Source organism: Aspergillus mulundensis (genome assembly GCF_003369625.1).
Source record: "Aspergillus mulundensis strain DSM 5745 chromosome Unknown scaffold_12, whole genome shotgun sequence".
Lineage (NCBI taxonomy): Eukaryota > Fungi > Ascomycota > Eurotiomycetes > Eurotiales > Aspergillaceae > Aspergillus > Aspergillus mulundensis.
The window spans coordinates 59,778-83,527 of NW_020797900.1; the positions used below are offsets into that span (position 1 = coordinate 59,778).

Here is a 23,750-nt window from a genome sequence, read left to right on the forward strand (position 1 = left end):
AGACCAAAGCCGCCTTTTAATAATACCCGCCCTAGTAGTACCTATTTTAGTAGTATTTATTTTAGCAACACCCGCCCTAGTAGTACCTGCCTTAATAGTACTAAAAATAATAATACCCGCTTAATAATATATTAGTATTTTTAGTTTAAGCGCCCCCGCCTTATAATAACTACTATTATTATAAAACTTTAAAATATTATATAAGCACCTGTATTATATAAATAGTAAATATAATAAATAAAATATATTATAAAAATTTAAATATTAATAGGCTGTATGTTAGCAAGGTAAAAAATAAAAAACCTAAAATTAAAGGCTAGCTAAAAGTACTAATAGCAAAGCAAGTACTAAAAGCTATTAAAAACTAGTTAAAGCTAAAGTTTTTAAAAGCAAATATTAATATTATTAAAGTCTTAGTTATTAAGCTTATAAATACTAAAAACCTAAAAAAAAACGCTAAGGATAGTAAAAACTTTAATTATAAGTTTAATAATTTAATTAAGGTGTAACTATAGTTATTTATAGCTAATAAATAGGTTAAAAAATATAAAGCTACTAATAATAAGTACCTTATTATTTAATTAGCAAGATTTAACCAGCACGTGAATAAGATAATTAAAAAGTCTAAACTTTTAAAAAACGCGAAAAAATAGCCCCGGGTAAAAAAAGTAATAAAAGCTATAAAGGTTAAAATATAAAAAAAAAAAAAAAAAAAAAAAGCCTTAGGTTATTATTTAATCCTAACTTATAGTTAAAAATAAGCTAGTAATTAAGCTAAAAAAAAAAATGCTAATAAACTTTATACTTAACCATATACTTTAGTAACTAGTAGCTAATATTATAATTAATAACCTTCTTGGGGTATTTAAACATTTACACTTTATATTTTTTTATTAACTTTTTATAAATTTAAGCCCTCCTAGTGTTATTACCTAAATTCCCTAAGTAACTTTAAAAAATATAGCTATTATAAACTTAGTATTAGGGCCTAAGCTAATTAATAACATGCCTTTTTAATACATGCAAGTAATACTTATAAATATTATTATAAAAGGCTTAAGGTCTAAGCCCCTTCCTAGTAAGAAAAACCCTTATATATCCCTAAGTATTAAAATCTTAATTAAAGTAAAAAAATAATTTATAAAGGTACTTTTAAATACTAGCGCGGAACTTAATATTATTAATAAATAATTATATAAAAAAATTAACTTGCTTTACAGGCTAAAGCCGCGGGTAAAAATAATAATTATAAATTAAGCTAAGGGCAGTTATATAAGTATTATAAAAAACCTTTTAATAATTATTAAAAACCTTATATACTAAAGTATTAATTATTTTATACTAAATAATTTAAAAAAAAAATTTATTTTAAAAAGGCCCTTTTAATACCAAGCCTTATTTATAATAAATATTAAAAAAAATAGTAATATAAAGTACATAATTTATTTTATTAGTTAAAACTAACTTTTAAAAATTTATATACCCTAAAAGCTATTACTAGCTAAATATAAAAGAAATATTTAGCCTAGGCAGGATTTAAAAAACTAAGTAAAAATTATAATATTAGGTAGTTACTTACTATAAAAGCTAGAATAATAATACTAGGGGCCCTAAAATAATTAATAAATAAGGTTTTTAATAAGGTAGTTAAATACCTAAGCTACGCCCAAGTACCTAAAAAACTAAAAGTTAAGATAATTTTATATTTAATTAAATATAAAATTACTAGGTAAATTAAAGGTTACTTAAACACCCCCTAGTTACTTAAGAATCTAAAAATTAAGTTAATTTTATACTAGGTAATTTTGTGTTTAAATAAATATAAAATTATTAAGCTAATTACAGGCTATAAATTTATAACTACTAAGTTTATACCTAACCTACTTAATATATATAAAGCGCCTATTAATAAAATTACCTAAAAATTATTAAAACGCTTAAGCAAGCCCTTAAAATATATTTAATAAATAAAATATAAAGCCAAGAAGATACACAGGGCACGGCCTTTAAATATAACCTAGCTAGTAACCTTATTTAAAAAAAAAAATTAATAAAGTATAACTAGTAAATAGCCCGGAAGAAGGTAATATACTAAAAGGTATAAAAAATTAGCAAAAACTTTATTTTAAATAATACTATCCCTTCCGCCAGGCGCCCGAAGCAAGTACTAAATTTAACTTTTATTTTTAATTATAAATTACCTAGTTCCCGCGGGAAACCTAACTAATACTTAAAAAAGCTATAAAGTTAAAAGTTAGAAATTAATTAATAATATAAAAAAAAATATTACTAAATATATTATATTAAAAAAAAGGAGCGCTAAAATAGGGAACTAAAAATATTAGCTACATGTAATTAAAGGTGGCGCCCTTATAATAACTATAAATAATAAAATACTAAGCGTGGTAAGTACCCTTAATTAAGATTTTAAAAGCAGCCTAAAAAATAGTAGTTAAAATACTTAAAAAATACTTAAAAGCTAAAATATTTAAATACTCCCAGGGCCCTTATAAAAACCTATACTTTTTAATTATTAAAAAAATACCTAGTACCTACTAACTAATAATTAATATTATTAAACTTAATAAGGTTACTATACAAGACGCAAACCTCCCACTAAATATTAATAAATTTTTTAATAAGTTTACTAGCATAGCCATGGTATTTTTTATTAATTAAATATCTAGGTATAACTAAATTACCCTAAACCCTAAAAATAAAAATAAAACTATTATTCACACTATAATAGGTTTTTTTTAATAAATAATTATTATATAAAAAGCCATAAACTTGGTTACCTAGTTTATTAGGGTTAAAAAAAAGATTTTAAAAAAACTAATACTACTAATAATAAGAATATTCTTAAATAATATTAGCGTGAAAAAACCTAAAACCAAGTATAATAATAAAAAAGCTTTGCTAAAAATTTAATAATATATATTAAAGTACTTAATAAACTTAAATCACGCGCTTTACCTAGTAAAGCTTACCAGGGCCATAGTTTTAGTAAAAAAGTTATAGTTTTATATAAAGGGGCTTAAGATTATAAAATAAGTGTGTAATTATAATAAAAAATATTTTAAAATAATAAAAGTAATTAAGGTTTTTTACTAGCCCAAGCCTTAAAATATTAAGTAAGTTTATAAATTTGCGGGGCTAATAGCAGGATTTAAAATAATTATTAACTATTATATTTAAAAAGCTAAACTACTACACCTGCTGCTTTATAAAAACACCCGCTAGTAATAAAAAAAAATAAAAAAATGCCTTTATTTACTTATAAAAAATTATTATAATATTCCCATGCATGCTACCTATTAACTATACTATTACCTTACTAATAATTATCTTAGTAGTAAACACAAGCCTGGATAAATAAAAAGCATGTATTATATAAAAAAAAAACAAAAAATAACACGTGGTAAGATATAACTTTAGTATATAAAATAATATAAAAAAATAATATAATACCAGGAAAAAAAATATTAAGGCCTTATAATAACTTTTAAAAAGCTTAGGTTTTAGCTATATAATATATATTTTTTTTAAAAACTAATACTAACACCCTGGTGGGCTAGTTAAATAAATTAGTATTTAATTTACTAGGCGTGCTAGTAATAAGTTAGTTAGCATAAATTTAAATATTTAATTTTATTATAAAGCACGTACTAGGTAATAAAAATATAATTATAAATACTTTATTACACAGGCCTATTATAAAAAAAAATATAGTATAAAAAAATACTAAAATTAATATTAATAAATAAGTAAAAGTAAAACTAAAAATAATTAAAATATAAATATAACTAACTAGGGCAAGGGCCTTTAGTAAATTTATAAAAATCTTAAAAAATTATAACCTATTACTAAAAAAGGATAAAAATAAACCTAACCTAAAAGTAAGTATATTTTTAAAAGGCTATTATTTAGTAAGGCATTACAAGATTACCCGGTACCTAGTAACCTTATTAAAATTATTAAAAATAAGCTAGTTAAACTACTATAAGCTTTAAGCTATTACTACTATTTATATTTTATATAAAGGCTACTTATTTTAAAAAGGCTTTAAAGGCCAGCTAGTTTAATAAGTAATTAATAATATAAAAAAACACTATATAATTCTTAAGGTAATATATAAAAAATTAGGGTATAAAAGGCGCGAAGGCACTTATAATTACCTATTTTTTAGGTATTAATAATTAGGTAGCTATGCGGATATAATAACTTTAATAAAAAAATATTTTACTTACTAAGCTAGGAATCCTTAATAAAAGTATAAAAAACTTTATTTTATTACCACGCTGCTTTTTTTTAACATGTTTAATATTAATATTATTTACATGCCTTTTAACACTAATTTTAGGTATATAGTGCTAAAAACATGCCTATTATTAAAATAGCTTAAAGGTAAACTATTAGTTATTATAAATACACCTACTATTATAAAGTTCCTGTTTAAATATATTATTTATAAATTTAAAGTTTCCCGCTAAATAGTCCTGGATAAAAAACTAAAAATAAAAAGGGAAGTTATTAATATTTTTTTTATAAAAATATAAAATTAAGCAAGCTAATATCTTATTATAGTACTTAAAAGTAAACGCCATTATTAAGCACATAAACTAAGTTATTAAAAATATTATTAGTAAACTTATTAATAATACTAAAAAAAGCTAAACCTAACACTTTTACTTAATATTATAATTTATTTAATTAATAACTTATAAAATCACTGGGATAACTTTTATTTAAATGCTTATAAGTTAAAAAGTAGTTTTTTTTAATTAAACTTAAAGTACCCACATGGGTAACCCTACCTTAAAAAAATATTTATATTTAAGAAAACCTAATTATAATAAAAACCTGGTAAATTAAAAAAAAAAATAAAAATATAAAAAAAGTGGTTTTGCAACTAAAACACATTTAAAAAAAAAATAAAAATATTTAGGATAATAACCATGTTATTAAATATATATTATTAAAAAAAAGTAATTACATGCTTTTATAAAATAGTAAATAAAAGTAAAATTTAAAAATAATAGCTAAACTATAATTTTAATAACTAGGACCTTATTAAATTAAGAAAGTATATATTAATATTAAAGCTTATTAACTAAGTAAACTTAATAATACATGCATGGCTTATATAGTAAATAGTAATAGGTTAAAGTTATTTTACTTAAATAAAAATTTTACTAGTGGCACCGCGGAACCCGGAGAATAAAATAAAAATTTAAAAGTAAAAAAATAAAAAGTAAAAAAAAACTAAAATATAAAAAACTAGGTAAATATAGTAGTAAAATAAAAAGCTAGCTAGGTGTTAAATAAATAGGATTTAGTTATTATTATACTATTATTACTGGCTAAAATAAGTTAAAAAGTTACTAAGTAAAAGGTTAAGGAGTTAAGAAGTTGCTAAGTAAAAAGTTAAAAAGTTATTAAATAAAAAGTTAAAAAGTTGCTAAGTAAAAAGTTACTAAGTAAATTTTTTTTGTATTTTACTATTAGTTAGATTTTTTTATATTATTTTTTATTAATTAATTTTTTTTGTGTTACCCCTTATTAATTAAAATTAATTTTTTTATATTTTACTTATTATTACCTAGACCTGCTTTAACTATTATAACTTAATACTTTTTAAAAATTTTATATTTTTTATTTTTTTTAATTCTTGCTATTTAATTTTATATTTTCCCTAGTTTATAATATTACCTTTACTTATTATTTTTTATTATTATATATTACTTTTTTTTATTAATTACTTACTTACCTAAACTATTACTACCCATGCTAGGGTGCTAGGTATTATAACTATAGCCTTATTATTTTTTTTTAATTTTAACCCCTTTAAAAAAAATAAAAAAGTAATAACCGCCCAACGCAAATACTAAAAAAAAAATAAGTTAAAAGTTTTTTAACCTAGTAAAGGTGCTAGTATTAAACATGTTAAAACCTGCTAATTTTATAACTATTAAGTGCTTAAAAGCTAAAATATTTAAAAACTTAATAATAATTATAATAATAAAAGTGCCTCTCCGCGTATATAAATAAGTTTACTAACTAATATTACTTAGCGCTGCCTTTTTTAATTATTAGGCCTTTACTAACCTTAATAGCACGCCTTAACCCCATGTTTATTAAATATTTTAAAGTAAACCTAAATAACCATGGGTGCTATTTTCCTTATAAAGTAATAATTAATTAAAATTAAACTAGTAATTTATACTAGTATAAAAAAAGCTATTTAAGTTATTAAAAACGCGCTGCTTAACATGTAGTATAAATAATAAAAAAAGCTATTTATAGTGCTATTTATTATAAAAAATAATTTAAAGAATACTATTATAAAGCTTTAAAAACATGTTTTAAAGGCTAAGGCATGAAAAGTAACTAACTTTATAACCATTAATAAAAACAAGTTTTAAAATATAGCTAAAAAAACTATTAAAAATATAAAAAAGTAGCGCGCTAAAATAAAGGGAATTTAAAATATTTTTATTTTTAAGTATTATAATAACAAGAATTAAATAAATATTATTATAAATATTTTTAAGCATGTGTAATTATAATTATTAGCTAAAAAGGTTTAAAAAATATTTAATAGCTTAAGTTTAAATATTAAATAGCAAGCTATTTAAAATAATATTAATAATGCTATGGTAAATCGCGTGGGTAATAAAAAATAAAAAAAATATATAATATTAGTTATTACGCCTAAAAATATTAATCATGCCCTAAGCATGCCCTTTTAACCTAGTTATAATAGCTATTACTTAAAAAAGTTAGGATTAATTATAAAAAATAATAAACTTATTTATACCTAAAACTTTATAAATAATAAGGTTAAAAAAAATTAGCTAATAACTTTTTATATATTTATTTATATACTAGACCTAGCTAGGACTCCCCGCGCCTTAAATTAGCTATTAATTTAATTATTACCTTAATCTAGCCTTATTTTATTATTTAGTTATAATTTAATTATTTAAAGCTAGGCTAAATTATATACCTTAGGCTTTTTATAACTAGCTAAAACTAAACTTATAAAACACGCTGTTACTTATAATACTATTTTTTAAAAAATACTTAGTAAATTTAAAAGTCGCGTTTTAACCCACTTTTAGTATATTAATAATATTATATTTTTTAACTTACTAGCCCTAGGAGCCCGCTATTAAAAATAGGTAAGTATAATTAATTAAGGGTTAGCTTATAATATTATAATTTTATATATATTAATAGGTATAAATTAAATATTTATTACTAGTATTTTATATCCGCCTAAATAAAAAATAACTAGCTAATTAAAAAAATTACCACCATGTGCTGCTAGCTATTAAGTAATAAAAATAATTATATAAAAGGTATTATAAAATAGCATAACTAACCTAGCGCAGGAAGTTACTAAAAACCTATATTTATTTAAGTTTATAAAAGTATTAGCCCTGCTTATTAAAAGTAAAAATACCTACTATTATATATAAGTACTAACTATTATTAATTTTATAATTAAAACTAGTAAAAAGTAAAGCGCTGCCCTATAAGCATGTATTTTATAATAAATTTATAAAGGGACTATACTAGCACTAAAAAAAAAGCACTAATATATATATTACCTTTATATAAAATAACTAAGGGAAAAGATTAGTATAAAAATTAACTTACTTAATAAAATACTATACCCTTATATTAAATTTATTTTAAAAAATTATTTAAACTTAAGTAATATTATAGCAAGCAAGGCTTACTTTATATAATTTTAATAAAAAATTTAACCTTTACGCCTGGAAAATATACTAGGTATTTATTAATATTATTATAAGTATTTCTAGCTTTTTAAGTTATTTTTATACCTTAATATTATAAAAATTACCCGCGGCACTCTTCCTAGTAAATTATAAAAAAAAAATTATAAAGGTTTATTTAATAATTAAGGTTTTATTAATATTAATAGTTTTTTTAATTATTTAGCTAAAAAACTTAAAAATCTAGCGCCTAAGGGATATAAATTAAATACTTAATTTTTAAACCTTGCTTAAAAAAAAATAAATATTTATTTTTACTATTTATATAAGTACTAAGGGGCGCTAAACTATAGCTAGCTATAAAATATTTATTATACTATTATTTAATAATTTATATACTAGGACCTATTTTATTAAGCCTGGTATATTATATTAAGGCCTAATTATAAGTACTAACTAATTTTATATTTATACTACATAAAGTACGCCTAGTAAGAAAACCATACCTATTTTTAATATATAAATATTAATATTAACCAAGCGCTTTAAAATAAATAAAAAATAAATATTATTTAAAAATTATTATTATTAAATATAAAAAATAATAATAATTGTACTAAGGTTTTACTAGGCATGTATTAAAAAAATAAAATAAAGGCATAGCTAGCATGGGTAAAGGCGCGAGATAGTATTAATAATTTTTTTAATTTAATTAACCGCGTGGAAAATAAAAAGTAAACTAAAAATAATATTAAATATTTTTATATAAATTAAAAAAAAAACCCTTGCTTGCGGCTTATTATATAAATTATATACCTATTAGTATTATATAAATTTATTAAACTAGCTATAAAAATAAGGCGTATAGTACTACCCTAGTATATTACTATATTAGCTAATTATTAAATACTTAAAATAGTAAAAAAAGGCACCTAAAAAAAATTAGCTATTATATATTATAATTTTATGCCCGGCTTTACCTCCCTGTTTAGTTTTTTAAATTATTACTTAAAGATTTTATAATTATTTACCTTAATTATTTAACTTTAGGGGCTAGGAGCTATTAGTAATATCTTAATAAAATATTATAAATAAAATTTAGCTAAGGTAGTTAATAAAATAAAGCTAGTATTTAGCCTAAATATATTTATTAGGCATAACTTTTTTAAGTCCTAAAAAAAAAGGCTATTTTTATTACTATAAATATATACATGCGGTTTTAAAAGTTAAAAAAAAAGTATTTTAATAACTTTAGCTATAATTATTATAAAATAATATTACTTTTTATTTTTATTCCCGCCCACGTGGCCATGGCTATTAAAAAAGTATTAAATAAAGCTAAGCTACTTATTAACTATTATTAGCACTTTTTGCCCTGGTAAAATTAATAAGCTTTAAAACATGTTTACTAAACTACTTAATTATTGCCTATATATAACACTAATAAAAAAAAAAAAAAAATAAAAAAGGTAAAAAAAAAGGCCTAGCAAAAGCTAGCTAAGTAAAGCATAGTTAATTATTATACTTTAAAATATTACCTTAAAAAAAAATAAAAAATATAAATAAAAAAAAGTCTTACTTACTAGTAAGTTTTAGCCCCCTTTTAAAAAAATATAATAGGGTTGCACCCTAATATTAATTTTTATAGTATTTATAGCCTTATTACTAGCCTTCTATACCTAGTTAATTATTTATCCTAATATATATATTTTTTTTTTTACTATTATTCCTACTTATACTATATACCGTCCAGTCCTAGGTTTCCGCCACTGTTTAGCTCCTTTAGCTCCCATGCTCTAGTACTGCCCCTCCACAGTATAAATAAAAAAAAATACTTTTTAGTTATTTAAGTTTAAGTTTTAAAAACCTTAATTAAAATACTTGTAAACTACTTTTACTTACCCTTTAAAAATTTAATTTAAAATATTATTATTAAAAAAATTTAAAAAGTAGTAAGTACAAGCAACTTTAACTATAAAATTAATAAGTTTTAAAAATTTTTATTAATAATAAAAATATTAATAAAAAAATTTAATTAATAAAAATAAAGTATTTTAAATCCTATTAAATAATATTAAAAAAATTATTTAAAAATTTAAAAAAAAGGCTAGCCTTAAGGCTACCTTTATAAACCTTTAAGTTATACTTAAGTTATTTTTAATTAAAAAATAAATATAAATTTAAATACTTTATATATAAGTTTTTACTTTAATTTATATTTAAGGTCTACCCTAGCCTTGCTTAATTAATAACTAAGTTTTTAAATATTAATAACCTAGTTAAGTTATATAATTTAATATAATAATAAGGTATGCCAAGCCTTAATGGCCTAAGGCCAAAGCTTAGGTTACCTAAGGCGCTAACTTTAAACTAACAGTGGATTGGCTCCGGTGACGTCAAATGGAAAAACATTGGCCCTGATAAAGTAAATATAATTTATAATAAATTTAATATTAAGGCTAGTAAATTAAAGCTTTATTTTTTTAAAATAGCCATGCCTGGAAATAGCATACTAAATAAGTTTATAAAAAATAAAAAGAATTAATTAAATTTTTTTAACCTTATATTTTAAATTATAAAAAAAAATATAGCTATATATTACTTAAAAAATAATTAATTTTATACCTTAAAGCTATTTTTCTCCTCTTTTTTTTTATTCGTAACCTTATAGTTAAAAAAGGGTATAAATTTTTTAGTTTAAGGTTTATATTTTACATACTTTTTAAAAATTGGGTGCGGTGCTAGGTTAAAAGCATTTTTAAATTTAGTAATTTTAAACACGGGGAAGTTTAAAAAAGGATTTATTATTAAAAAATTACTTAAAAATTTAAATAAACTATTTTTTATTTTATTTTTATACCGCTAGGCGTGGTAATAGTAATTTAAAATTATTATTATAATACCTTATTTTTTTGCGCGTTTATATATTAATTTATTTAATTTATTTAATTTAATTAAAATTTTAAAAGTAAACTTAACTAGCAAAGTTAAGCATTAGCTAGCAGTAACTTAAATATAAAAAAATTTATATAAAAAATACTAGCTTAGCTATGCTTGGCTTTTTTTTATAGGTATTATATAAAATCTCTAAATTTCAGGCGCTTTATAACTACACTAACAATTTGGCAGTACTTGGCGGTGTGCCAAGAATTCGAAACTTGGCTTCCGTGGTGGGTAGGTAGGTATTGGTGAGACTCTTTTTGCGAAGACGAAACGAAGCTGACGCCACAGTTCTCGCAGGTATAGACGGGCCAGCCAATGGCATACTCATAAGCAGAACAATGCAAACATATCTAACCAGCTAGAACTCTTCAGGTTACTGCGGACTGTTAGTGCTTACTGCGATGGGGCCGTGCAAACAGTCCAAAACAATCAAATGATTGCATCGGAAGTATATATGCACACGGACTCCCAGCAATAGTTCTACTCAGCATCATATCCATAATCAACATGTCTTCCTTGTTCCTTTCCACTGCCCCTGATACCTCGCTGCACATCCGCCTAACGCGGCCCAGCACCACCACCACCAAGCCTCTCATCATATTCCTACACTACTGGGGCGGCTCGTCTTCAACATGGCACAAACTGACTGCGACCGACTCCAAAACTTCACTATCCTCCGAGTACCCTACTGCCGCCGTCGACCTTCGAGGATGGGGCAAGTCCACAGGTCCACAAAATGATGACGGCAGCGCATATCTTGTCACTGCCATGGCCAGCGACATCGCTTCGGTATTGTCCCAGCTCCAAGCGGATGACAACAACAAGGACCTTCTAAACGACGGCTTTGTCCTAGTCGGACACTCGATGGGCGCAAAGGTGGCGCTAGCCACACCCTCTGCATTGCCGGACCACCTGCTCAAGCAGCTCAAGGGCTTCGTGCTCGTAGCCCCCGCGCCCCCAACGCCCCTTGTACTCCCGCCCGAAATGAAACAGCAACAGAGGGTTGCCTATGAGACAGAAGCCTCCGTGCGTTGGACCGTCGAGAACGTCCTCGCCAATCGCGACCGTCTCTCGGAGGAGGATATCGATGGTATAGTCCGTGGTAGCCTGAGTGGGAATGCTCCAGCCAAGGCCGCCTGGCCGGTGTACGGGATGGAGCAGGACATCAGCGACCGAGTGCCGGAGAGACTGCGAGAACATGGTCTCCCGGTTCGCGTCCTGGTTGGGGAGCTGGACGTTGTGGAGCCCAAGGAGAGGGTGCAGACACAGGTCTGCCATGTCCTGGAGGGTATGGGCGCGCATGTTTCGTTCCGCAGTGTGGAGGGCGTCAAGCATCTGATTCCCCTGGAAGCCCCCGGGGCGGTGCGTGATGAGATTCTTGCTTTTTAGATCCTGGACTGAAAGTTGTAGTGATCAATGGGGACTTGCCGAAAGATTGCTAACACAGATACTCAATAGCGTTGACTCGGCGAGAAATACAGAAAGAATTAAAAATCGCCAGAAAAGCCATGATTTCCTATTTTCTTGCGTCCCACTGCCTCGCGTAGGAAACATTCCTGTGGTGGAACGGCCTCAAAATCTGTATATTCCTGGCAGCGTGCATAGACTACATGCAAAGCCCGCCGCAAAAGACAAGTTCCATAGCCGTCCTCCTTGGATATATCTTTTAGCACTCGACGCCCTTGAGGTTCATGTAACCATGTAGGGTATCATTGGGGGAGATACTCACTCAAGGAGGGGAGGAGTGGTAAATGATCAGGCTTCAATCTGGCGAGGCAAGCACTTCCAACCCCATTTCCCATTCTTAGCTGGCATCAAACTTCAAACGGGGACATTGACGGCGCGGGCGTCATTTTCCCTTTCTTTGCCACGGACATCGCTGCCGGAGCCAGCGACTCTGCTGGGACTCTGCCTAACACTTGGTTGGGTCAGGCTATCTAGGTGAGTCGGATGGCAGGGTTTGCCGGTTATGTGCTACAAGTGCGGCTGTGCTTCCGAGAGCTTAAGGTACTGGATCAGGACTCATTTGATAACATTATATATGATGTATTGCCGGACCGGTCTCTACCAGCGACCGGCATCTATGTTCTATTCATTGATGTTCGAACGGAGATCTACCATGCACGAATACACATCCCCCCTGTATATAGAACCACTGCACATTACTGCAAAAGCCCATTCTAGCCATGGTCACCGTCCAATCCCAAAAGCCACATCTCAGCCGAGACCTATCGCGCCTTGCTAATCGCCCACTTGCTCCGCTTCCGAAGCGAAGGCCCCCATTTGGCGAGCGCGTAGGGAATCGGCATGGCCACGGCGCTGATGATCCCCAGGACGGTCAAGGTCCAGTGCGTACCGAGGTTGTTGTACATTGGAATACCGACGACCGTCATTCCACCAGCCGCGAGATACCGGACGAGAGCGATGAATGTCAGAGCCGATGCGGCGTAGTGGCCGTAGGAATCGATGGTGTACATGTACGCGGAGAGGAAGATGCAGATGATGCCGAAGCCGATGAGGATCGATGCTGCGAGGGGCGACCAGATTGGAATGTCGGGCTGGATAAGGGTTAGGGATGATGTATCAGGAAGACAGGGGAGACGTACGTAGGCAGTCCATCCCATCCAGAACAATCCCACCGGTACAGCGGGCGCACCACAGAAAGCGAAGAACAGGCGAGACTCTTGCTTCAGCATCTTCCCTGACCCGTCATCGCCATCTCGCTGAAGCTGGTTGGCGGTTCGGCGGTATAGGATTGGCACCAGGAACATGGCGAGTAGGATCCCGATGAAGAGGCCAACGAAGCAGATGTTCACCAGCCCGTTGTTGATGCCATAGGTGTCGCCGAAAATGGTGACATAGCCGTCCAAGAAGGTGAACAGGACGATGTAAACCACCGTGAGGTAAAAGGTAAAGGCAATGACAATCGGTTCTGTAAGGAGGATCCACGGCCGCGAGAAATGTCGTTTCAGTACGGCAAGGGTGTCTTCGTCACCCGATGCCTCCTCCTTGGTCTTGAAGCGACTATCGCCGGTCTCCTGTCGGAAGAAGCGGGCTTTGAAGTAGAGCAGTCTGGGGCCGAATGTTTCGCGCTTGAACAGCAGGATGACGGCAATGACCAGACCGTCCATGACCAGCATGATCCATTCCGACCATCTCCAGCTGATGGCCGAGCTATACCCGATGTATGCTCCCACAACAGGGCCTGTTGCAACAGTCAGCACTGTAGGGTACGGAGCACGGGAGACATACCCAAGATAGGCCCGCCAAAGCCGGGGATGGCAAAAACAGGGAAGCCAAAGGTCTTCTCCAGCGTGTTCCAGAGGTCCGAGACAGAACCCCCAGCCACAGTCAAGGGCGCAGCACCGCATAAGCCAGCCAGAAAGCGAAAGGCAAATTGGGCGCCGATGTTGGGGGCCAGCGCTGCCCCGAGGATCCAGGCTCCAAAGATGGCCAGAGCCCCCAGGTAGACCGGGTAGCGCCCGATCATTTCAGACAGCGGACTCGCCACAAGCGCACCCACGCCAAAGCCGATCAGATACAGCGCCGTCGCCAGTGACTCCGTGACTTCCGAGACGCCAAACTCGGCGGCAGCCTCGCTGATAACCGCAGAGTCAATGGAGGACGCCATGGTCGTGACCAGGGCGATCAGACACACAGACAGAGTCGCGCCCACGCGCCGAGGAGTCGACCATTTCTGAGGCCAGAACGGATCCTCAGCGCCAGCCCAGTCGACCTGGAAATACTCCACGCCGTTGTGGTCGAGCTCGGTGGAAATGCCGGGGATCTGGGTGTAGTCGGTGCCGCTTTCCTTGTCCGACAGGTGCTCCTGCAGCTGTTGCTGCACGAACTTGCGCAGGCCACGGTACTGGATGATTGCGGCCATCTCTCACGAGAGCTAAGAAGGTTGAGAAAGGTTGACGGTCGCTCCTGGAGCCGAAAAAAACTCGATGGCGGCGGTGGAGCCAGCGATGATCTCATCCCCGACCGTTGGCCGTCCATCTCCGAGCGCCCAACTCGGTGCACGCCATGCTCTGGTTGACGAAGAGCACGGTAAAGCTTAATTAGACCTTGTGGATGTCTTCTCTCAGGGCTGTTGAAGTTTGAACCACGCCGGGAGATCGATGGCAATGGTCTTATGCTTCGTGGCATCGACAGGCCTCGGAGTTAGGCCTGTACCAGAAGGGCATCTTCGCCCGAGACATCTCCTATTCTTATCAGTGCGAGATCATGGCTTCACATGTTCAAGACTCCATATCCGGGGCCATCCGTGGTCGCACCAACCGGCCAGCTGTGCCGCAAATCCCCAGCAGTGACACCAGGCCAAACTTTATCTCCAGGTGAACTCTGCCATGTGCAGTTGCAAGCAGAGATGCCCAGTCATTATGAGCAGACGGGACTCCTTGCATGGAATTCAGGTGCGCCACGTCGTGTACTCTGGACTGCAGAAACACCCCGCGGCCATCTTGTCCATATGAAATGACCCGGAGAGTCCCTGGTATTCTTCCCCTTAGCAACACTTGTTTCATCATGGTGAAAATCGAGACCTTTGAGATTGATCGAGTAGGCCATGTCCCGCCATTTGCACTGCCCTGCTGACAATGTTGGCAGTGGATCATGACACACGGCCCAAGGGCCAAGCACAACCTGGCCAGCTCCTACTGTGCTTCCATCTCGGTCAATGAGCTTTCCTCGCTCTCGACAGCCGACGACGGAGACAAAGACCCTTGGACCTCGCTGCTGGCGACACCGATGAATTATGGTCCACTGAAAGGCTCTGAGGCCCTCCGGCAAAATATATCCAACCTGTACTCAAAAGAGTCACCTGGCGCCCCTGCTGCTGACAATATCCTCATCACGCCTGGCGGCTCCCTTGCCAACTTCATTGCCGTCTATGCCTTGGTTGGACCGGCCGACCATGTCATCGTGCAATACCCAACCTACCAGCAGCTCTACGCCCTTCCGGCGGGGGTAGGAGCAGAGGTGAGTCTGTGGAAGGCAAAAGAGGACGAGGGCTGGGCGCTTGACGTCGACGAGCTCAAGGGTCTTGTCCGCCCCAACACCAAGATGATCATCCTCAAGTGGGTAGCCCTGAGCCCAAGCAAGGGAGTCGCTGACAATCACAGCAACCCCGTCAATCCGACCGGTACAGCAATCCCCAAGTCCAAGCTGGCTGCGATAGTAGCTTTGGCAACGCACCATTCGATCACCATTCTCTGCGACGAGATCTATTATCCCCTGTTCCATTCGATCCCGACCACAGATCCCGAGCGCCCACCGTCAATCCTCTCGTTCGGATACAAGAACGTCATTGTAACCAGCACATTATCCAAGGCTTACTCCCTGGCTGGAATCCGCATCGGGTGGCTTGCCTCGCACGATCCAACCATCCTCGATCTCTGCATCAATGCGCGGGCTTACGCTCTCATCACCGTCAGCCAGCTCGACGACCAACTGGCCGCGTTCGCCCTCAGCCCACCGCGCCTTGATACTCTGATCGCAAAGAACATAACGCTAGTCCGCCGGAACCTAGCCCTTGTCCAGGAACTGATTGATCGACATCCTTCTATTTGCCAGTGGACTCCGCCGGTAGCGACTCCCATCGGGTTCATCAAACTCACACGTTCCGGCAGACCAGTTGACGATGTCGACTTCTGTATCCGACTGTTGCGAGAGAAGAGTGTCCTCCTCGTGCCTGGGAGCAAATGCTATGGCAATGGAGTCGAATTCAAAGGCTATGTGCGGTTGGGGTTTGGCTGCCAGACGGAGCAGCTGAGGGAAGCCCTGCAGGCGCTGGAGAGGTTTTTGGAGGAGGAATACGCCCTCCCTGTCCTGTAATGAGACGCTCTGCTCTTAAATAATGTTTAGATTGTGATCGATCTCATGGAGCTATTCAAGAGGCATGGTGGGCTTCTCCAAATGTCGATTGATCCACTTATCGACTTATAAAGTCACGTCAAATACCGTAGGACTGGTCGTTTAAGCGTATGGTCTGTATACAGGGTGACAACTAGCTTGAACTCGGAGGTAGTTGGAACGTCGGGATGGTGGTGGTGACGAATAATCACTACATGACGTTGGCGGCTCGACAATATATTGATTTCCCGACGCTCACAGATTTCGGCCTGTATCTTTGTACCCACCAAGCGAACTTGTTCTGCTACAATGCGTTTACGATACATCTCCCGCTTAGTTCAAGCCCATGTGTTTCCATTGTTGCGGATAGACGCTGACGCTGCACCCAGTGGGCTCGAGAGTTGGCAGCAATGAAAACAATGGACACGATTTGACCTCTCCCATTCTGTCTGTCACCTTGCATAGCCAATGGAACTCCGGGGGCAGGTCAAAGTGCCAACACGCTCGAAGCGAACATATGTGGCTTGCAGGTAGCCTGCAGGTCGTCACCAACCACTTGGACATCGGAGTTACTTTACGGAGTACGTTTCGAGGCATGCATGCCTAGTGTTTGCTGCTCTGGAATCAGTATCACACCAGTGTGACGAGGACTTGCAGCAAATGCTGCAGATGCTCAACTGCGCAATCCTTGTCGCTTCAGAGCTATCGAAGTCCCATTTTTGCGATTCTGTACGGATTGCTCGGATTTCGGACACAGAAGGCCACGACGATATTCGCAGGCCTCCAACCCGGCCCTGGGATAGCTTACCAGAGCCGATACCCCTAGTCCTCATGCTGGACCTGCCGCATCGATGTCTACTTGGGGTTGGGGGGCCACAGTACATGTCTGGGATCCCCTGTCTGATATAAAAAAGCAAACACACATTCCGGAGACCCGAGCAGTCATTTTCAAATCTGGGTTCCGGCATTGCCTTCAGCCTTCGTACATTGGCTAGGTAAGTGGCGCTTCATTTGTGCTACCTAATTCCAGCCGAAGCGGCAAAACTCGACAATGATTTGCATTCTCTGCAAGCCACACGCTCAATCACACCCACTGCTCCGGCGTAAAGTCCAGACACAGGAACTTCTCCACGAACGGCGCAATTCTCGGCCCTAGCTCCAGGTGCACCGGGTCCTCGGAGACGTAGTAGTCGCGGTCCTCTCGGCTCTCAAACTGCGCCACGTACCCATGCGTCATCCCATGCTGCTGTGTGTCAGCGTTCTGGATGCGGATGCGGGGAATGAGAAAGCACAGCGGCATAGCATACCTGGGCGTTCTCCGGGGAGTGGTCCTTCCCACCCTCGAAGGACTTGATGTAGGGCTTTTGCGTTTTCGGATGGATGCAGTTCTCTTTCAGGGCGATAATTTCTCGGCATATCTGAGCAGACTGGCCGTTAGCATTGAGAAGTGGCTGGTGGATGTGACGGGTGCAGACTCACCTCCTCGATCTTCGCGTCGCTGGTGCTCTCCTTGAAGTGGAAGACGACCATGTGGGTGACAGACATGGGGAATGGCTTGCGGGGCTTAAGGTCCTTGGGGACTTTCTTTGCGAGGGGAGAGGGCCTGTAGATATACCCAAGGAGAAGAAAGAATTACAGCGCGGCTGCAGCCATTGGGCGCTCGGGCACGGACTTCACGGACTACATCCAACATGGGTTGATGCTATTCTTGGTCTTAATCTCCAATCCACTCCGTAGATTACCAACGCCCCTCAAGACCAGCCTCCAGACTCTCCTTCAAGCCAACCCAGCCCTTTGTGCCAAAGAACTCGTTCATCAAGGCCTCTGCTTCGGGCGCATCGACAATCTCGCTGAGGTCTCTTCCTTCATTCTCAGGACTCGGCGGGAGCTGGGTATTATCCGGCCGAAGCTCTCGGAGGATAGTAAGGATATCAGTCCAGTTGAACGCCTGCGCAAACGCAAAGAGTCGCTTTCCGACCGCAGACGGGCTGAGGAGGGCGACGACATGCAGTCGCGCGGTATCTTCCACGTCCACAAACCACTCTGCAGGTGAGAGGAATTAGCCCGGCCAGGAACTTGGAAGCAGGGGATCAGTGGAGCTTACGCGGCGGGAAACTCCGCATGACGGTGTCGTCGCCGTGCAGCAGATTGCCCGTCCAGGCCATGCTGGGCGCAGGGATCTCCGGGCACAGGATGCGGCCGTAGTTGGTGTTGGGGACGACCGAGCTGAACTCGAAATGCGGCTTGTTGCGCTGCACCCACTCCCATGCGCCCTTTTCCGCCAGCGTCTTGGATGCACAGTACACCTGGTACCCTCTCTCGTCGTCCGGCGTGTCTGTGGCCCATGCGGCGGCAATGGACGCATCGTGCCAGGTGTCTGCTCTAGTTAGGGCATTTCAACTCGACGGAGCAAAAGGGAAAGAACAGGCAAGAACGCACCTCGCGTAATCCGCACCCCCTCTTTATTCGGCACCGAGATAAACGCCGCGGTGGACGAGGATGTATACACGACCCGCTTAACCAGCGGGTGTCTCGCCGCCGCCTCCAGCGCATTCCGCACCCCCTGCACCATCTGCGGCACGACCTTTTCGGGGTCGCGGTTCATTGAGAGGTCGGACGCCACGTGCGCGATCCCCTGCACCCCGTCGACCGCGCTCTCCCATGCCTCGCTCTCACTTAGACACGGGATAATGACGGCCTCGAACCGGCCGCGTCCGTAGCTGGCGTCGAAGAAGGCGGTTAGCCAGGGCTTTGGCGAGCGGACGCTGCCGCGCACTCGGTACCCCAGCGATAGGAGGATGTTGCAGACGTGCGAGCCGATGTAGCCGTTCGCGCCGGTTACGAGGATCGTGGAGCCCACGGGGATGCGGTGGAGGGTGCTGTCCATGGTGTGGGTTTACGTTGTCGTTCTGTAGGCGGTTGCTGGTTGTCGAAGAGGCGGTGCTTGGAGATATGATGCGATGATATATTTGCAGTCGTTTCTGTAAGAGTGGCAGACCATGCCGAGTGCCTGCACAGTTGACTGACTTGAGCACGTCTAGCTCTGTTTACCGGTATATCCCAGTCACAGTGACACGAGCTATCGAAGTCTGGACCACAGGTCGGCTGGGGGAAGCCTGTAAGATCCAGCTACCTAGCAGATACCACCGTACCAGGGACACCCCTGTCCTGTGAAGATCTCCGGCGATGTATCAAACAACCGACTATCGTTTCTTGAGTGGGTACATGTCAATGCAAGTCAGCTTACTCCGGTCCTACGGTCACCCACTGAGCAGAGGTTGGATAGCCGCCCGGGTTAATTGGGGGTTGGTGATCAGCCAATGTGAAGCTGCTGTGAGCTGTGGGATGCAGCTCGATTGCCGATCGATGCCCTGCCAAAGGATTGAAGCAGGGAACATGTCAGATCCATGGAAAGTGATTGCCCAATGGGTGCAGCCTCTCAACCAAGTCAATCACATCTGCATGCACTATTTACCTCGGGTACCAGATACCGGTGTGTAGGGTACTTTGCTACTCGTCGAAAACGCTCAGAAACTCCGGAGGCTGAGTTCTGAGCAGGGGAACCTGGTCTTGAGGAAAGGGGGCTGGTATTTCAATCGCAACTAAGGGTGGAATATGACAGATGAGGCTGGCTTCGCAAGTTAAATTGACGAGGCCAGATTGAGATTTCAACCCTGCAACCAGCATACTCGGGAACACCAGCTGGGACTGAAGCAACATGATACCCCCTAGCCACGACGAAGACAACCTCCTTCCCCGGACGCCTGACTTACCTGCGGGAGCGAATCCCAGGGAGATCGCTGAACAATGGATATCGCAGTTGAACACCCGGTTGGCAGATGACTCGCCAGATCTCTCGGGTCTCCTCCACGAGGACTCCTGGTGGCGAGACATGCTCGCGTTTGACTGGGACCTCCATACGCTACGAGGGCTCGACAAGATCTCGGACTATGTCGCCAAACACCAACCACGCGCCCTTGTCAGCAAAGTCTGCCTGGCCACGGAACCCGCGCAGGAGCCTGTGCTGGAGACGCCGCGGGAAGGCACTTCCTGGGTGCGGGCCATATTCCATTTCTCGACGTACTGCGGCACAGGCACCGGAGTGGCGTATTTGACGCTGGACGAGAATTCATCCGAGTGGAAAGCATTCGCAGTCTACACTTCTCTCCAGCAACTGCACGGGCGCGAAGACCGAGCTGGGCGCAACCGCGCCGAGGGAACCACCGAGTCGATGCCCGGCGGCATCGCACAGGGGACCTGGATTGAACGACGGCGTCGGGCGATGGAGTTCGCGGACGAGGAACCGACCGTGCTCGTGGTGGGCGCCGGGCAGGCAGGACTGAACGTCAGCGCGCGCCTGCAGAGCATGGGCGTGCCGTGCCTCATCATCGAGCAGAACCGGCGCGTGGGCGACAACTGGAGGAATCGCTATCGGACGCTGGTGACGCACGACCACGTCAACGTCACGCATCTCGCCTACCTTCCCTTCCCCGATACCTGGCCCAAGTACTCGTCCAAGGACAAGCTGGGCGACTGGTTTGAAGCCTACGCCAGCCTCATGGAGCTGAATGTCTGGCTTGAGTCGACGATTCAGTCTGCTGAGTACGACGAGGCTAAGCAGGCCTGGTCTGTTACCGTGCTTCGCAAGGATAAGGATCAAGCGCGCGTTGTCCGGCCGTCGCATGTCATCTGGTGCACCGGGCAGTTCGATGTCGAGAAAGTGCCGCATCTCCCGACTCAGCCGCTCTTCCAGGGGACTGTCTACCACAGCAAGCACCATCGAGACGCCGCGTTGTTGAATCCGCGGGGGAAGAAGGTGGTGGTGGTTGGAACCGGCAACACCGGCCACGACATTGCGCAGGACTTCTACGAGAACGGAGCACAGGTGACGCTCCTCCAGCGCGGGAGCTCGTATGTGCTGGGCCAGGCAGGGCTGCCGCTGCTGCCGGAGAACGAATTCGTCGAGGACGCCTCCATCCCGCTCGAGGTGGTTGACCTGCTCTCCGAGAGTCTGCCGTGGCCGGTCGCTCTGGACCTCCTGCGTGACAATACCAGGCAGATCACCGAGGCGGACCGGGACCTCCTCAAAGGCCTGGAGAAGTCCGGGTTCAAGCTGAACCACGGCCCCAGCGGCCAAGGGATCATCGGCTTGTTTGCGAAGCGCGGAGGAGGCTACTACATTGATTTTGGATGCAGCCAGCTGATTGTCGACGGCAAGGTGCAGGTCAAGCAGTGTGCAGAGGGCGTCGTTGGCTTTGACGAGCACCATCTGCTACTCGGAGACGGCGGGCGCCTGGAGGCAGACATTGTGGTGCTTGCGACGGGGTACCATGGGCCCCTCGAGTCGGTGCGCAGGGTGCTGGGACCGGCGGTTGCAGCCCGCTGCAACAAGCAGGTGTGGGGGTTGGACGAGACCGGAGAGTTCCATTCGGTGGGTTTCCTGGCTTTGCTCTTCTTTGCTTCTTCTGTTGAACCCCGGCTGACGGTCCCATTTTTAGGTCTGGCGTCCAAGCGGGCATCCTGGTTTCTGGTTCATGGGCGGGAATCTGGCTCAGACGCGGGTCTATTCGCGCTTTCTGGCCCTGCAGGTCGCGGCCACGCATGCTGGCCTGGTTGGTCCCCGTTAAGCAAGCTAGTCTCGTTCTCCGTTGCGTTGAATATAAATGTCTTGCCTTCCCTGCCTCCCGTAGTGCCCTGTAGACAGGAACCAACTGAACTTTACAATGACCATTCCCAACGCCCCCCAGTACGTGACCAAAGACACTCCTCTCGAGGAGATCATCGCCCTCATGAAGCGCGACGGCGCCGTCTTCGTCCGAGGCTTCGTCTCCCCCACGGACGTCGACAAAGCATACGAGGAAGTCCGACCTCGTCTCGACAAAAGCGCCGCATGGAAGGGCTCATTCTTCCCCGGTCCGTAGCAAAGCACCGGCAAAGATTCCTCCGTACCGAGGCGTGCTGACGAGTGCAGAGGAGACGCAGAAAGCCCCGAACCTGATCTCGCTCAGTCCCACGTACACGCGCACGCAGATGATGCACCCGCTCTTCCAGCAGCTGTGCGACCACTTCCTCGTCACCCGCAGCTGGAACTGGTGGGGCGACAAGTGGTCCGAGTCCGTGTCGCGCCCGTACCTCACGTCCACCGTCGCGCTGAGGGTCGGGCCCGGCGCGAAGCCCCAGCCGCTGCATCGCGACGACTACGTCCACCACAATGTCATCGCTGAGGCTGCTGAGTTCGACTACCGCTCGCAGATTGGCATTAATGTGCTCGTTGCGGGGTGCAAGGTGACCAAGGAGAACGGGGGCACGCGGTTCATCCCTGGGAGTCATCTGTGGTGCGTCCGCCTACCAGACTGCGGTGATGCAGCTCGCTGATCATGACATAGGGCCAATGACCGACCGACTCCGCCCAATGTGGCGGACTGCGTGTACGCCTCGCTGGAAAAGGGCGACGCGCTGATCTTCTTTGCGTCGCTGTACCACGGCGCCGGACATAACACGACGGCTGACGAGTATCGCACCGTCTTCTCGACCTATGTCACCCGGGGCTATCTTCGGCAGGAGGAGAACCAGTTCCTGGCTGTTCCCTTGGAGCGCGTGCGTGAGTATGACCGTGAGACGCAGAAGTTTATTGGGTATGCCCTTAGCGACCCGGTGTGCGGCCATGTCGAGGAGCAGGATCCTATCTATGTTGTGTACCCTGAGGAGTTGGAGACGGGCAAGTCTATTCACTTTTAGAGTGTTGCATGGCATTCCTGTCGATTGTATATGCAGTCCTTGTTAGGATACCTAGGATAGCAATGTCACCTCCGCATTCAACAACCCGGTCTGTTGTAGAGCTTTCTGTTGTAGAGGTTCAGATGACAGCGCCTCACGTACTGCTGTTGCATGCATTGTCATGAATCCAATTGGTCCTTCTCTACCGGCTAAAGCACTAGAGGATCCGGAGTACGGAGTAACCCGGGGCATGACCCCAGCAGCTGGGGCTTAGATCCTCCGGCGAGATTCAGAAGCCTATTTGATTGATTAGTCTACCCCATGTAGCCCTAGATTGGACGAATCAGACCTCATATTCTGGTCATAGAGGGCGAAGTGTTACGTACACCGCAATTCCGTCAGTGTGGGAGATCAACTTTCAGACCCCTGCGACTCCGACACAGATCTTCCCATTGTCGTTGAGCCGGAGCTGTCGCGCCTGCGTCATTG

At 40.1% G+C, this 23,750-nt stretch overlaps 6 protein-coding genes across 6 annotated transcripts; 4 read left to right on the forward strand and 2 right to left on the reverse strand.

The window, feature by feature from the left end:
* Positions 1-11,195: 11,195 nt before the first annotated feature.
* Positions 11,196-12,077, forward strand: DSM5745_09390 (alpha/beta fold hydrolase; the record flags this gene model as incomplete). Its single annotated transcript, XM_026751406.1, has 1 exon — positions 11,196-12,077. One exon carries the CDS (start codon positions 11,196-11,198, stop codon positions 12,075-12,077), a length of 882 nt encoding a protein of 293 aa, XP_026599754.1.
* An 839-nt stretch (positions 12,078-12,916) lies between these two features.
* Positions 12,917-14,574, reverse strand: DSM5745_09391 (MFS transporter; the record flags this gene model as incomplete). The annotated part of the gene is made up of 3 exons (XM_026751407.1): positions 12,917-13,246; positions 13,295-13,893; positions 13,941-14,574. 3 exons carry the CDS (start codon positions 14,572-14,574, stop codon positions 12,917-12,919), a joined length of 1,563 nt encoding a protein of 520 aa, XP_026599755.1.
* A 644-nt stretch (positions 14,575-15,218) lies between these two features.
* Positions 15,219-16,526, forward strand: DSM5745_09392 (putative aminotransferase; the record flags this gene model as incomplete). Its single annotated transcript, XM_026751408.1, has 3 exons — positions 15,219-15,251; positions 15,300-15,769; positions 15,815-16,526. The coding sequence occupies 3 exons, from the start codon at positions 15,219-15,221 to the stop codon at positions 16,524-16,526; spliced, it is 1,215 nt and encodes a 404-aa protein (XP_026599756.1).
* Positions 16,527-17,628: 1,102 nt separating this feature from the next.
* DSM5745_09393 (uncharacterized protein) lies at positions 17,629-19,431 on the reverse strand (the record flags this gene model as incomplete). The annotated part of the gene is made up of 6 exons (XM_026751409.1): positions 17,629-17,787; positions 17,852-17,971; positions 18,024-18,147; positions 18,287-18,587; positions 18,649-18,921; positions 18,984-19,431. The coding sequence occupies 6 exons, from the start codon at positions 19,429-19,431 to the stop codon at positions 17,629-17,631; spliced, it is 1,425 nt and encodes a 474-aa protein (XP_026599757.1).
* An 831-nt stretch (positions 19,432-20,262) lies between these two features.
* DSM5745_09394 (flavin-containing monooxygenase) lies at positions 20,263-22,171 on the forward strand (the record flags this gene model as incomplete). The annotated part of the gene is made up of 2 exons (XM_026751410.1): positions 20,263-21,975; positions 22,043-22,171. The coding sequence occupies 2 exons, from the start codon at positions 20,263-20,265 to the stop codon at positions 22,169-22,171; spliced, it is 1,842 nt and encodes a 613-aa protein (XP_026599758.1).
* A 96-nt stretch (positions 22,172-22,267) lies between these two features.
* DSM5745_09395 (phytanoyl-CoA dioxygenase family protein) lies at positions 22,268-23,282 on the forward strand (the record flags this gene model as incomplete). Its single annotated transcript, XM_026751411.1, has 3 exons — positions 22,268-22,457; positions 22,516-22,879; positions 22,931-23,282. The coding sequence occupies 3 exons, from the start codon at positions 22,268-22,270 to the stop codon at positions 23,280-23,282; spliced, it is 906 nt and encodes a 301-aa protein (XP_026599759.1).
* Between the last annotated feature and the right edge of the window lie 468 nt (positions 23,283-23,750).